Here is a 14,896-nt window from a genome sequence, read left to right as displayed (position 1 = left end):
TGCTGAAAGGACTGAGATGCTGTTGCATGAAACATTGGAGCCGGCTTCTGGCAGCCCCCCTGAGCACAGACTTCCCATTGCCATCAAGTGGAAATGGCTGCAGTATCTGGCTCTTGGACTAGATATGGGGAAAGCAAGTCAGCCACACAAGAGCCCTACAAAAACTGGCTGTACAAAAAATCTAAGAACAGGCTCGGTAAAACCTCACCAGCTAGCTTGTTTCAGAGGTCCTCCGAAGAGCACAGGGCACAGTCCTTTCGAGGAGGAAGATGACAACATCTCCTAGTTTCAGTAAACTATGGGTAGAGGCAACTACAAATAAAATACCTGTATCTTGGGGCGGATCTGCTGCCCCAAGCAGCCATCATCTCTAAGAGCACAGATAAATTGCACACACGCTGATAATTAAGATAATGGGCACAGATATTCTCTTTGATGACTGTTGTTATTTTCAGTACAACAGAATGCCCCAAAAGAGACGGGGACACTACTCTGCTCAGTACAGCACACACTATATACGCCATATACATGGCATATATATACATGCTGAGATACATCTAGCTTTACACTGAGGATAGATGTTGCAGTGTAAAACATCAGAGAAAAGAGCAGGAGAAAGGAAGAATCATCATCCTTGCTGATGACGTAGGAGCCTGAGCCGTCTGCACTCCAGCATGTTTGCAGGTTATTCGTCTTGGGCTAGCCCAGCGGAAGGAGAGCAAAGCCGCTCTGCTCACCTAGTGCCGCAGTCACTCCTGAACCACCAAGATTTCTAGCTGCACTGAGGATCCCTGTTGTGAGGAACTTTAGGGCTATCTTACCTTCCATCCTCATCTCCACGTGGCCGATGAAAGCCCAGGATGGACACCTCCTGCCCTGCCTTTTTGGCTCAGCTCTCATTTCACCTTTTCTCCCTTTATTTTATTTCAGGAGTTCCTAAGGGGCAAATAGCTGCAGAATGGGAGCATAGTCAGGGAATTCATCACATTGGCTTGTTATGTTCCTACTCTTCCCTAGACTTCTGTTTATGCCTCCTGTTAAACTTATTGCCTTGCCTCTCCACTGAATCTATAGCAAAAGGGGATTTATACAAGCTGAAGAAAAAAAACAGGCTATCGGATACAGGATATTGTGCTAGAAGGACCTTTGAGCTGATCCCATGTTGTCTTTCTTATTTTATATTCTTCTTACTGTTATTATTTTTCCATGTTTGCTCTTCTTGTTTCCAGGGTCAGCAGAGAAAGAAGAGAGCCGTGGAGGGCTTATTTGGGCTCACAGAGGCTCATGCCGGCCCTGACCCATAAGGGCCATGGTGGATGAAGGGCTAGTTCTGCCTGCAACTGAGAACAATTTAATTCTGTGCGCTGCTGCGAGGTCTTCACGCATGTCATATGCTCTAGTGCATCCTGACGGGCACACTAAATAAATTGTTAAATGTGTAACTCAATAAGAATAAACAGGTTAATTATAACACATCACGTCCATTCTAACTCAGCCTTCTTTCCTTTCAAATCTAGCAGCACCCCCCTGCTGTAGCATCCATGTTCTCCTTTGTCAATTTTAATGTTGCGGTAATTATATCACAGTAAAATAACACGACTAATTGCTTGCAGTTCTTTTCTGAAGCTCATCCTAATTTCCACTCTTTTCTGTGGCAGATTAAATAAACATGTCTTCTGCACAGCAGGAAAAAAATACCATCGCTCAGTCCAGGCTGTAATAAATATTAATTGTAATGCACCAGGCAGGCCTAGATTAAAAACGTGCTCACACCAAGCAACTCCATTTCGTCCAGAAGCAGGATGACCTATTGCGGGTGCAACACGACAGAGACTGTCGCAGGCCTGCAGGGATGAGAGCCGAGGAACGGACCAGCTAACACAGCGCAAGTTAAAAAACAGCTGATACTTCTCAGATAGGGCTCTAATCTGCTTTTATTTTTTCATACCTAGTTTCTACCCTGCAAATCTGATGTCCGTATTCCCACTGGCATCTGAGGAGAATTCACAGGGATTAAAGAATTAAATCAGCAGTTTGCAAACAACAGCCAGCATCGCCGCTGAACTCCCCTACTTCGGGAGTGAGAAAAGCCAGGACCCCACCGATCCGGAGACTGAAACCTTGAGCTGGAAAGCAGCTGCGTGGTGTACCAAACTGCAGGCTGGAGAGCCTTCCCTGTCATCATCCCTGTTGTTCTTCCCTAAAGTTTGTGTTTTTCCCAGGGAAAAAAATAGACTTCATTGGGGGAAAAAAAAAAGGATGAAATGTCATATAGTTGGCACATTTCAGCAAAAAACAGACAGGAATGATCCTTGTCTGCGGTTTGCACGTGACCTAGAAGAGCACGCAGGGATCCTTCCCTGTATTTATGGAAGATTGGTGTAAACAGAACGCACGAAGCGAGCTCTGCACGTTCATGAGGTAAGGGGCAGCTCGGAGCGCGCCTGCCCTCGCAGGTTTTTTATGAGCCCCTACAGGCAACTGCCCCGGGGTATCTCAGACGCACCGGACACTCGGGGCTCTTGTTCTGTTCCTTCCTGCACACTCGTGAACTTGGGGGGGAAAAAACAACTTTAAAGGGAAACGGGGGTCCCCGGTGCCTCGCACGACCCCCAGGCGGGGGCCGCCCGCAGCAGGGGCGGGGGCCGGACCCGCGATCCCGCCCGGGACACCCGCGGGGCACCGGGGAAAAGGGCGAATTTCGCAGCCACGACTGCAAAGGCCGCGCGGAGCGGGAGCGGGCCGGGCTCCCTCGCCCCAGGGCCGGGCCAGGCCGAGCTGCCACAGCCGCCGGCCGCCGCGGGCCTTGTTTACCGGCCCGGCGCCTCGGCCCGCCCCGCCCCGCCCCGCGCCACGTGACCCCGCCGGGGGCTCCTGGCGGCGCCGCCTCCAGAATCACGCGACCTCGCCGCGGCCGCATCGCTCCCGCGCGGAGATACCTCCGCCCGCCGCGGGAGGCCGGGCGAGCGCGGCCGCAGCCCCCGCCCCCCGCCCCAGCGGGGAGGTGAGGCTCTTGAGGGGGAGCAGCCTGAGCGGGACGGTGAGGGGACGTGCGCGGCGGCGGGAGAGGGGGGTGCGCGGGGGGTGTGGAGGGGTGGGACTACTTTCTCCGGCGGAGGGATTCGAGGGGAGCGGCGGTCGGTGAATGGGGGGGAGGGGGAGGCAGGGCCAAGATGGCGGCGCCCTGTGGGCTAGAGGAGCCCTGAGTGGTAAACAGCTGAGGGGAGGAGAGGGAGAGGTGAGTGCGCTGGGCCTTCTCCTCCTTCCCCCAGCGGGGCCGAGAGGGGAGACGCAGAGGGGGCTGTGGGGAGAAAGCGGCAGAGAAAGGGAAGAGGGGGGAGGTGCAGAGAAAGGATTAGGGGGAGGAGGCGGCGGGAGAAAGGGAAGGGGCGGGGGGGGGAGGAGGCGAGATGGGGAGAGGGGGGAAGCCCGGGGGGGAGTAACGTCCACCGGGCTCCTCGTCCCCCTCCCTCCCCTCCCAGCCAAACTTGGTCTCTGTCATCAGTTGCCCCCCGCCCCTGTGTGACTGCCCAGAGGGGTCCTCCGGGCGCTGCCCTCCTGCAGAGGTTCCCCCACGTCCTTCTCAGTTAATTCGCTTTTTTTAAAAAAAAATTACTTTCATGTGTTTTTCGTACTGATCGTAGAAAGAGGTATAGTATTTCCCTTTCAAGCCCTGAAGAGCAATTTCCAGATTTCCCCTGCCTCAGTCATTTGCTGAGGGGACTCCCTCATCTGGGATTAGGCATTAAAGCAGTTGTTAGAAGTCTTTCCCTGTGGTGAGGAAGCCTTCTCCGATTTTCTTGCTGACAGGCTGTGTGTGAAGTCGGTGTAATGCTGGTAGGGATGATGTTTACTTCTGCAAGAAAACATTTTGCTTCCTGTTGTCACAAAGAACTTGGAAGACTAATTCAGAAGAATAGAGAACAGCTTTGGCTCTTTCTTTCTTTGCTGTGAATATAGTCTCTTTTATTGTTTTATTTGTTTAGTCAGTGATTCTCTCCTTGTTTTTTACGAGCTTTTTACATAGCAATGTGTAAAGAAACATATGCCTTAAAGAAATACATGATTTAAAACCCACAGAAATGGACACACAGATGGAGATGAAGTTTTGTGCGTAGAAATGTTTCATCTTTTTTTAGCTAGGTTCAGAGAATATTCCAGTACATGCTAATACAGAGGGTTTTGATTCTTTATCTGATCTGATCCTCTAGTTATTAACACTAACTTTTGAGGCAAAATTGTTAGAAACTCATTAATCCAAGCACTGTTAAAGTGATACTATTAGATGAGAAAAACTTCTACAGTTTGCATATATGAACAGCAGAGAACTAGGTACTGAATCTTTGAAAACTCAGGCGGTTTGAATAATACATGTGAGCACGGAGACTACATACCTCTGTCTGTACCTGGGTTTACTTTGCTATGGAGCAAGAAGATGCTCTGGTTGCTTATCAAACACGTCTTAGCCATGTTAAACTAAAATCATGAGCTTAAAATCCTTTGCTCGTTTTTTTTTTTTTTAACAGCCTAGTCAAGCCTAGATTAAATTGCCTTCATGTGGAGTGACACTGACTTACTCAGATGAAAATGTAGTCAGAACATCTACTGTGTCATGCGATAATCTTAATTAAAATGATTTTATCTTTGGCTGTTTTTCAGTGTCAGGTACTCCTGATTCTTAGTCACTTGAGAGTTAACTTTTATGGTGACTAACAAATGACAGCATTATTAAAGGATTTCGATATGAGATATACTGTCCAACTGCAGATGCTTTGGTGTTTTGAACAAACGTTTGGCTTTAGTAACTATTTCTAGTTGAAAGATGAATGCCGGGATGCCCCGATGTCCTCACAACTGTCAAACACCTTCTCGTTAACTCTGATACAGGCTGATGACATTACCAAAGTCAGTATCTATAAGAGCTGAATACCCTATAACACACATACATCTTTGAAAAAGATAGGCCCAGCAGTAAGTTAGCAAGTCAAATAATCAGAACATTTTTACTGGTGCCCTTCTGGAGAGACAGGAGGAAGGGGACCAGATTTTGTGGCATGGCATAGCCAGGTTCATATTTTTTAATATAGTGTTATAGCTTAGGATCTTAATCAAGTATGTAGCTGCTTTATTTTCATGTAGTTTAATGAACATGATGGGGACACAGTAATCGTAATATTTGCTTTGATAGCATAAGAACTTCTTTTGGTAGCACATTAAGATACAGAGCAAAATTCCTGAATCAGTAGACTGCTGTCACTTTCCTGGGTATTATTCACTTTTGTTTTTAATTAAAAAGTTTGACAACATTCAGTATGGTTCTGTGTTCTGCTTAATGCCTGCTTTAATTCTTGGAGTAGTTAAAATGCCTAGACTGAGTAGGGTAGTTAGTTTGCAGTGGTTTCAAGATTTACTGAATTGTAGCCTAACTCTGTGAACATGTTTAAAGAGTTCTGTTGATGGAAGAAAACTGATCCATAGATTTAGGAGTCTTATTGCTTGTGTATTGTGAAATCTTGAGCTCTCTGTTTACCTGTTTGTAGTTTTAAAAAGATTCCTTAGCTGAACTTTTTTTCCTCATGTGCTCTTTAATTAAGTTGGCATAGAAAAATAGAATGTTAGTTCTTATGTATTTATTCATTATTAATATGTTTAATTGCATATAAAGAACTGAAATACTCCCTTTTGGGTTAGCAAGTGGCTTGTTAGCGTGGCTTCTGCCAAAAGGTTTAGTGTCAGCCCTACCATATTCAAGCTCTTTTTTTCTCTTTTTCTGGTATACATTGTTTCTTAAAATTTTACCCTCTGTCAGAAATTCGATGATAGTAATTAGCATAGTGCCTTGGCACAGCACAGTTTCAAATGCATCTTAAAAATTGCTGAATATAATATGACTTGCTTTTTTTTTTTTTTTTTTTTTTTTTTTTTTGGTCTTCCTCTTCCTGCTTCAGTTAAGCACTTGCAACAAAGTAGATGAGAGTGGATATTCTAACAAGCAAGAGTCTTAGCTCATAAGATAATTACAAAGTTTAGGAATGGGATCTTGTATTAGATCTTAGAATAAGCAGAAAAGTATGGGCTGCTAGAAGAAGCCAGTTCATTCAAAAAGCAGACACCTGCATTACAAAAGAAGCTGAGTTTGTTTTGTAATTGTACTGTTCCAGTTGTAATGATCCTTTTGAACTGAGGTGACAAGCATGTAGTGTTGTTATGTCTGGGGGGTGAAAAAGGGTGTGATCAGCTGCTTAATGTCCTACTGCCACCAGTTCTTTTTTTTTCTCCCTACTGTCACTTTTTATCCATTGCTTATTTTTATAGGTACTGTCACTTCTATTACGCTAGTGTTTATTTGTGAAGAAAATATAAAACTGAGCGTTGTTAGGAAACATGAAGCAGGCTTGGAATGCTCTTTATCGGATGGGAGGGCACGAGCCTCACCCTTTTGTGACTACAGAGTCTCTCAAAGTTGTGAGCGTGAGAGGCTGCTTTCTTATCAATCTGAATTTTTCTTTTAAAATAACCATCAACATCAACTACTGTCCTCGTTCATGGCTTTTGACAAAGCAGTATCTGTGGTCGTTACTATACCAGCAGTAGAAATCATCAGGTGGAAAAGTGCAAGTCTTGAGGTGTGACCTCACTTCGTTCCTCGGTCTGATTGTGTACTGTGAAGCCTCCAGGATGTCGGTAGTGGTTTTCTGTTGCTGAAATCCCCCTTTTCTGTTGCTGGGGAGGAGTAACAATTTGCTGGCATATCCCAAATTTAACTTAAGGTTAGGAAGTGCAATGAAATGCTGATGTTGACATCCTCCCTGCCTTTGCAAAAAAGTGCTTCTGGTGTCTGGATTTTCACATTATTGTAGTAAATGGTGTGGATGTTATGGGAGGAGAACGTGTGTGTGTGTGTTGCATGTGTCCCCCTCCTCCCCGCCCCACGGTGAAGCATAACTGGCACTACCAGCTGCTTTTTCATTTGGCATGAGATAAAAATACACTGAACAGAAGAACATCTTCTCTTGACAAAAATACTTACAGAAGTCATAATCTTTTGAGAGACCCTGCTATCTCTTTCTCTGTTTAACCTCTTCAATCAGTATTTATATGGTCTTCCTCTTTGGCTTGAGTTTGTAGCTTAACTATATTTTGTTGTGGTTAACTTAGCTGCCAAAAAGCTTTTTAAAACAAATTGATTCTTGGCTTGTTGGCTTCTTCTTTCTCTCCTGTAAGTGGTCTTTCCAGTTGTGTTGAATCAAATTAATACTTTGATAAAAAGTTTGTCTTTGCGAAAACTCTTGAATAGAATAAGAAGTTTGCTACTGGTGTTTGTATCTTCCAGAGAGGCTAAAAAATTGTGTTTTAAAAGGTATATAAACAGAGTTTTTTGCTCTTTACTATCTAGTGACTTGGATCTCTTTTATAAAACTAACTAGAAATGCTAGTGAAGAATCAGTGACTCAAACATTATTGAAAAGTTGTTGTTGATTTTGATTTAATCCTGTCAGTTCCAAATGTGGCTGCATGGATGTTGAAATTCTTCTAATAGCAGAATGAGTGCAATAACTAGGGATGAAAGTATTAAAGAGATCCATCACGAATGCCATGTATTTGGGAAGAAAGACACATCTGTGACATGATAATGTAAGGATTTAAGGGAGATTCTGTTCACCACAGATGTTAAATCAATCCCAGATACAAAATGCTGTGGCATTCAGTGGGTGATCTCACTGTTTTGCAAAGCAGTAGGAATTCCTTAGCCTGTCCTGTCCTGAGTTCCTTATCTCCAAGATTTGAAAATCGCATCACAAATTACTGGTGGGACTGGTAATAAATCACACAATTACCGTTACTTCTGGAAAATACGCTTCACCTACCAGAGTGCACTGTTTCCTCACTGAAGTTAAGTGCCGGTTGCCTGTAAGCTACTTTTTTGCCTGTCTTTCCTTAGAGAAAACCTGTGCCACAATGCAGCAGTATTGCAGGAATTTCCCACTTTGTTCATTGTGCTGGGCACCGTGGACCCGATCTGATTTAGAGGACCTCAGTCCTAGCACTGTGGATCTGCTCCTGACAAATAGAGCCTGCATTGAAGAAAATTATGTGATTTGCTTTTAAAAACTTGACTATTTGTTTATAGTGTCGTGACAACATGCACTAGTGTTTATATAACTTCAACAGATGAACTGTCCACCTAGTGAAGTAACTGTGTATCATGCTATCCCATTTTTAGACTTGCGTTGGAATACTTTTATAAATATTTTGAATACCAACTTTTGGAGTGGAGATTGCTCCACTTTACTTAAAATACTTTGACAATACTGATTGACAACTTCATTTAAACTATGCTGGATTTATTGGCATAAGGTCACTTGAGCCATCTGTTTTAATTAATTTAGGGAGCTTGAGAAACTATTAGTTACCTACATGTATAGTTATCGGAACTAAACTTGCACTATCAACCTTGTTTTCATCAGGTTGTAGTGTTTGAGAGTGCCATCGGGCTGGTAGTGTAAAGTTTGAACACTACTGAACACTTAAACTAGTGCTTTTCCCGGCTGCCTGCAAGCGTGTTGTTGAACCTGGCTACCAGAGCTCATCTACTGTGTCTGCATAGGTATATTTCTTGATTTCACCATGCCATCACCAACATCAAAATTAGTGAAACCTGCTGTTGAGGCTGTTATTGGTGTGATGAAGATCTGCTCCAAACATTAATAGTATCAGTAAAGCCAAAAAAAGGCGGGGGGGGGGGGTATTCTCTGTAGTAGATTATTGTCACTTTTGCAGAAGTTGCTTTGACAATAGAGTTGCCAAGGTCTTGATGAGGTAAAAAAGCAGAGACTAGTGTTTATGCTGCTTTAATTCTCAAAACAGGTTTTGCTTGCAGCTGCTTTGGGGATGTGGTCATGCATCTCTTTTGTTAAGGAGACTTTAAACAACTAATTCATGTTCCTCAGGAGACTGGTGAATCTATTGCTTAACCATAGCTGAGACCATATCCTGATGGAAATTTAGAGACATCTATTTTAACAAAGCCTTCATGGTCTCAAAAGTAGTGTTCTCAGAAGTAAAAGAATAGATTATTTGTAGAAAACTAATTTTTTCCCCATATAGTTCTGCCACTGTGTTTTGTGACTGCTTGAATACTGGGTATTTCAATGTAACTGTATTTGAGTAAGTTACCGTGACAGTGGTTACTAGAGACTAACAAAACAGTAGACTCCTGAAAATGAGTAATGCAGTGAAAGGTTGACTCTAGGTTACATAAGGGGATGGCTTTTAAACTTTTTGAAAGGGTGGTGTCACTCTGAATACTGCCTTCCTTCTTAGCTGTAAGCTCTTTGAGGAAGAATTTGAAGTTTGAAAGTCTGCACAGTATGGAATCAAAAAAAAAAGGGGGGGCAACCCAACTCATATTGTCTTGGGAAACAGACTACGATCTGTTCTGTATTTGAGAAAAAAGCATCCCTTTTTACCCCCCCCCAAAGTTTCCTTTCTTTATCTTTAATGCAAAGTCTTGCTCACAGTACCAGCCAGTTTTTATGTCTGCAGTCGTTAACATCTTGCCAGTGTGATGTGAAAAGAAATGGCATTTATATCTGAAACACTTCAATTACATGTCTGCTAGCTGCTTGTAGGTGAACTAAAATTTTATTTGGACTGTTCAGCTCTGATCATTGCAAAGTGAGTTGTGTGGGTTCTTTCTTAGTTTTGTTTTTTGTTTTTGCTAAAGGGGAGAGTAAAACTTAAACCCCATAGCTATGTTCTGGAACTGTGACTGCAGAACATTTTGAGAAAGTTTGTTGCTAAAGAAATGCCTCATGCAAGTGTGGTACCATATTATCTCCTTTGAATTTGCAATCAGTGCCAAATTAAGTAAACTGATAGACTAGTGTGGCCCTAATAAAAGTGACCTTGGGCGGTTCTGTGACTACTGAAATGATATGTTGCTTATGACAAAGTTTACTGGTAGGCAGGTTAACTCCTCCTGTCCAGTAACAATTTTGAACATAAGTTTTCAAGAAAGTAATATGTATATAGGTAATTACAGCATTATCATGTAAAATAGAACACTGATGTCCTCAGCTAATGTGTAGCGCTGTGTTGAATAGAGTCTGAAGACATGTTCTTTTCGTAGCTGTTTCAAGATGCACGTTAGGCAGGTAAACCTGGAGTTTACTGCTGTTTCCTCTATAGAGATCGTCAACTGAAAAGTATGCAAAATGATCCCTTACTTCTGTTAACACTTTCAACAACTAAAACTGAATTTTAGTGCCTTTCCTACAGGGTTATTTGTAGTTCTTATTTTCTGCTCATTTGAAATGGTAAATGAATTCAAGTGTCCTTACCCTGTCTGGATTTTCCTTTTAGCATAATTAAACTAGGCACAGAATTCAATAGGATAAGAGAAGGCGCTTTTTTTCTTTTTTAAGACTTTTACTTACAATAAATAAAACTCTTTATCAGTTTTTGAAAGTTTACCGTACAAAACTACAATCTTATGAAAGCTGTCTAGTTGAGGCCCTTGTGCAGCTGAACCTATCAACGATTCTGGAAAGAGCAACCATGCAACACTTTTAGGTGTAGTTCAAACTACGGGCTGACTTTCCTCATGCAGGAGGTACATAACTCTGCTATTCATAGTGAAGGACTTAACACTGTTCTGAATATGTAAGGTTTGATGAGGAAGAAAAATTGTGGCTTTTCTTAACCTTTTAATGCTTTTTTTTAATTTAGCGATCATGAAAGGTGTGTGGTTGATAGCCTTGGAGACAGAAGCTCAACTCATCCACAGAACAGGTGCTGTATACACAATTGCAGTAAAAAGATCCCTTGCGTGTAAATTTGTTACGTGTAAATCCTGCCTTCCATAAAAGAAATGAAAAACGTACACTAGCTGGAAGTAAGAGGAAAGAAGAAACCCTCACTAGTAAGATTAGATGTGATGTGAAGCCAAATTCTTTCTGCCACTGGGAAAGGTTCAGCCTACGCTGGTTATTGACAGAGCTTGAATCTGACTTGATTCGTTTTGTGGTAGCTAGAGATGATACCTGAATCTTTCTCTTGCTGCTGCATGTGAGGAAGCCATCTTAAAAGCCTGAAATGGTTTAAATTTAGTCCTGCTTAGTACTGTGAAGCTGACCAGAGTTGTGTTATCTTCACACTCTTGCTTTTAATAACCTGTACTATTTTTGCACTGTGGAGTTTTTAATATATAACTCGCAAATTGTGAAAACATGGCATATTTGCTGCTAAGCTTGTGATTTTAGTTAGTATGCACAGAGTGGCCAAGCAACAGCAGCTGTAGTAACCCTAACCAAGTTTCCTAACAGCTGCAACTTGGCTCCATTGCAAGTATTTAGGCACAAATCTAATAGTATGCAATAATGTAAAGCAGAGGGCAATGAATTTCTTATTGCTCATCTAGCCACAGGAGTGGAAAAGGTTCTTGAGATGGCAGATTATTTCCAGAGTGTAGACCACTATGCAGAATGTTTGAAAGGTTGATTGAGGAGGAATTGCTATAAGAAAGCTAGAATAGAGCAATTCCAGGGAGCTATTCACATTATGTTCAAGACTTTATTCTTACCTGGAGAGCAAATTAAAGAAATGTGATACCAAAATGCTCTGATAGTCCCAATATATTGCAGGTGTGTAAATTCTAGCAATCCTTTCAGTATAAAACTGTTAAATGGGTAATAGTGCAGGAAAGAAATAGGGAAGTGATGAGAGATTTAAGATGGAAAAGAAAACTCATTCATCTGTTTTCTCTTCTAGTCTGGTAGAGGCACCAATGAGGAACTTCCTGAAATTTTAACCTCCACATTCATGTTAGTACCTGCATCATGGCACAGCAAGCAAATGTTGGTGAGCTCCTCTCAATGCTGGATTCTCCGATTCTGGCTGTCCTGGAAGATATAACAGCTGCGTTCAAAGATAATCTCATTTGTGGTATGTATTCTTATACAGAATTGGAGGAAGGGTTTTGCTTTTACACCAATAAAGATAGAATAACTCTTTTTCTGTGAAATGTACTCTTTTGCAAATATGACTTGAAAGAAACTCTCGATGTTTGGGATTCAAATTGCTCTAAGGACTGAGGCTTCTCTTCAGTCCATTTTACTTAATAGCACACCTCTTGGAAGGTCTGTAATATAACTGTTAAAATGCTGTTATAAAATGACTGGATTTTCTTGTGGCATAACCTCAGGTTATGAGCTGATGAAACTTACTTTGTCAAGTGTATTTAGAAAGAACTTGGTTTCAACCATTTCATGGGAAATCGGTGGTATTCTGCTCATTCCAAAAAATCCACCAGCCCCCAAACAAAACATCAGACCCAAACTTTCTTTAAAAAAATGCTTTCTGCTCCTAAGGTGTCCCTTATGTTGCTGGAACTTTTTCAGAGGATGAGAGCAGTGTTACTCTCGTTGGGTCGGAACTAGTTCTCCTTTATCTGTTGAAGGGAGAGAATGTTAAGTTACTCCTGAACTCTGTACCTGTATTCAGTAAAATACTCATGCAATTCAGACAACTCAAGGTATTTAAAGTTAGACAGTGCCACAGTAATTGTTAGTCACTTAAATTAATTCCTTTCCCACTGAGCTGAATACAATTGCTTGAATAGTTAGAGACTGGAGAATGTAGTTGAGAGGTCTCATTTTCTTAAAGGTCTCGTAACACTTAAGTAGTAGTTCATATTATAAATTACATGATAATTGTTATAATATTGTGCAGCATTCCTGTAATGAGGAATTAATTTTTTTCTTTTTTCTTGCTCTAAACAAATTGATAGACCGTGGACCTATGCTTGTGAACAACCTGGTAGACTATTACTTGGAAACCAATTCTCAGCAGGCACTGCATATACTGTCCACGCTGCAAGAGCCTCATGACAAGGTAAAACAATCTTGATAGTAAGTATAGCTGATTGGCAGATGTTAGACTGGTATTAAAGAAGGCTTTAAATAGCGTCAGTTAGAAGTCTGCTTTTCCATTCTCATATAGAATTACCTTGTTGTAGAGATGCAGGAAGGGGGAAAAAAAAAGAAAAAGAAAAGAAAACTTCAGACAAAGGACTTCGTTTTGTGTGTTCTTTAAACTGGCCCAGTTAAGTAAAGAACTTCTAAAGTGAAACTTGGGGAAGGGGAATTTACTTAAATATTTAATGCTGTCTATTTGCAATGTTACTGCTGCTTGTTCAATCTAGCCAAAAAGGACTTGGGGATTGTGAGAGCATGTAAGCATTTTTAAGTAGATTGAGAGAACAGCATTAGAGCTTGTTTTACTTCTTTTTTGTTTGTTTATTTATTTAATAATTTAATAAATAATTTAATAAGTGCTCTGAAGTGCAGTGGCTGATTCTGGACTGAATAGTTTGCATTTCACCACCAGAAGACTTAAATTTATTGTTGGGTTTTATTTGTTCTGGATCCTGTATGTTTGTAAAATACCCACAATTTCCATAAATGACAATAGCAAACTGCTGAATATAGAGGCTGATGAAAAAGAACATATACCAGTTAACTACAAAGTCTTTCCTCCTTCTCCTGCTCTCCGCAAAATCCTGTATCAGCACCTACTGGACAAAATTAATGAATACATGGGCAAAGCTGCTACCCGTTTACCCACGCTGTCTCTGTTGGGGCATGTGATAAGACGACAGCCGTCTTGGAAACATAAGCTTTCTCAAGCACCTCTCCTGCTTTCATTACTTAAGTGTCTCAAGGTAAGAACTGTCAGTGTTGTCTGTAAAACACTTGTGCATATGAGGTAAATAAACATACTTGCAGCCCAAGGAATTTGTGTTCTGTGTTGGTGTCATTTGGTTATATTGTGGGAAAGAAGAGAGAAAATGTTGATAAAATACTGAGAACATGCTCCCTTTACCCTGAGACAGGCTGGAGTTGTATCTACTAGAGGCTCTGCTGATCCTGTCATTACTGACAGTCGTGTATCTAAAGATCTCTGTCACTGTAGAACTTAGAGGTAGAGAAATTTACTAAAACTTCTTTTAAAAAAAGTCAAAGACAGAGGGCCCTTGGTGAAGTTGGATAGTTATCTTGAATGTGAACTTAATAAGAAGGACAATAACATCCCATTTGTGCATTCTGAAATTTGTGTGTGTAAGGTAACATGCTCCGCTTTAGTATAGATGGGCCCTACCGTAGATTATTCCATGATGAAGTTACCTTGCAGTTTGCTTACTTTCCCTTCTTTGCTGCAGACTTGCTAAAGTGCAGGGAGGTGGCTGTCTCCCCATGCTTTGGTCTTCCCATCTGCAAATTTATCCCTATACTGTACAACGTGGGTATCACAACAGTGATTAAAGTGTGGAAAGTGTTTTGAGACCTGGAGTGCATTGTCAGTCATATCATTTAACATGATAGTGAAGAATTAATATCAGTCGTATAAGTCACATTAAAATGCATGACTTAGTCATGTGCCAGTGTTCTTTAAAACAAAACACAGGAATTAGTAACTGTCAAAGAAAAAACTACTAGTGCTGTCACAAGAACTCTTGACTTGCCTGACAAGTGTTCTGTTACCCTTTTCAGTGGCTCCAAATATGAGAGGAGTGAAGTGTGTCAGAGAGCTGGTAGGAGTGGAACAGAGATGTGGAACTGCTAGGGATGTGTTCAGGGGGACAGGAATGGACACACGTGTGCTGTGAAAGGTTCTGTCTGACCGAATGAGAATGGAGGAGGCAGACTACATGGAGGAAGAAAAATCTGTGACTTCCAATATGTCACGGCAGCCTGAGTGGCTCGTGGGAAATACTAAGACCAGCTCAGTGGCTTCTGACCACAGGCTACCTGTGCTCCTTACACCCCTCTCCTGGCAAAGCAGAGGAAGCCCATGGTTGTCAGTAGTTACTGAGGAAAGTGCACATTAAGCTGGG

At 41.8% G+C, this 14,896-nt stretch overlaps 1 protein-coding gene across 6 annotated transcripts in view; it reads left to right on the top strand.

Annotated features, from left to right (window-relative positions):
- Positions 1–14,896, top strand: part of TSC1 (TSC complex subunit 1) — a 58,499-nt gene that overhangs the window by 24,206 nt on the left and 19,397 nt on the right. For 3 of the 6 annotated variants that reach the window (XM_064523783.1, XM_064523784.1, XM_026101759.2), the window contains exons 1-5: positions 3,122–3,238; positions 10,732–10,794; positions 11,773–11,946; positions 12,791–12,894; positions 13,571–13,723. In XM_064523783.1, the coding sequence (XP_064379853.1) occupies positions 11,841–11,946; positions 12,791–12,894; positions 13,571–13,723 (363 nt within the window). In that variant the 5' untranslated portion in view covers positions 3,122–3,238; positions 10,732–10,794; positions 11,773–11,840. Of the gene's footprint in view, positions 1–1,952; positions 2,422–2,888; positions 3,041–3,121; positions 3,239–10,731; positions 10,795–11,772; positions 11,947–12,790; positions 12,895–13,570; positions 13,724–14,896 lie in introns of those variants that run through there. The other 3 variants (XM_026101758.2, XM_026101761.2, XM_026101762.2) reach the window with 3 other exon arrangements.

This window comes from Dromaius novaehollandiae, chromosome 20 (assembly GCF_036370855.1).
Source record: "Dromaius novaehollandiae isolate bDroNov1 chromosome 20, bDroNov1.hap1, whole genome shotgun sequence".
Lineage (NCBI taxonomy): Eukaryota > Metazoa > Chordata > Aves > Casuariiformes > Dromaiidae > Dromaius > Dromaius novaehollandiae.
This window is presented reverse-complemented; position numbering and strand designations above follow the sequence as displayed.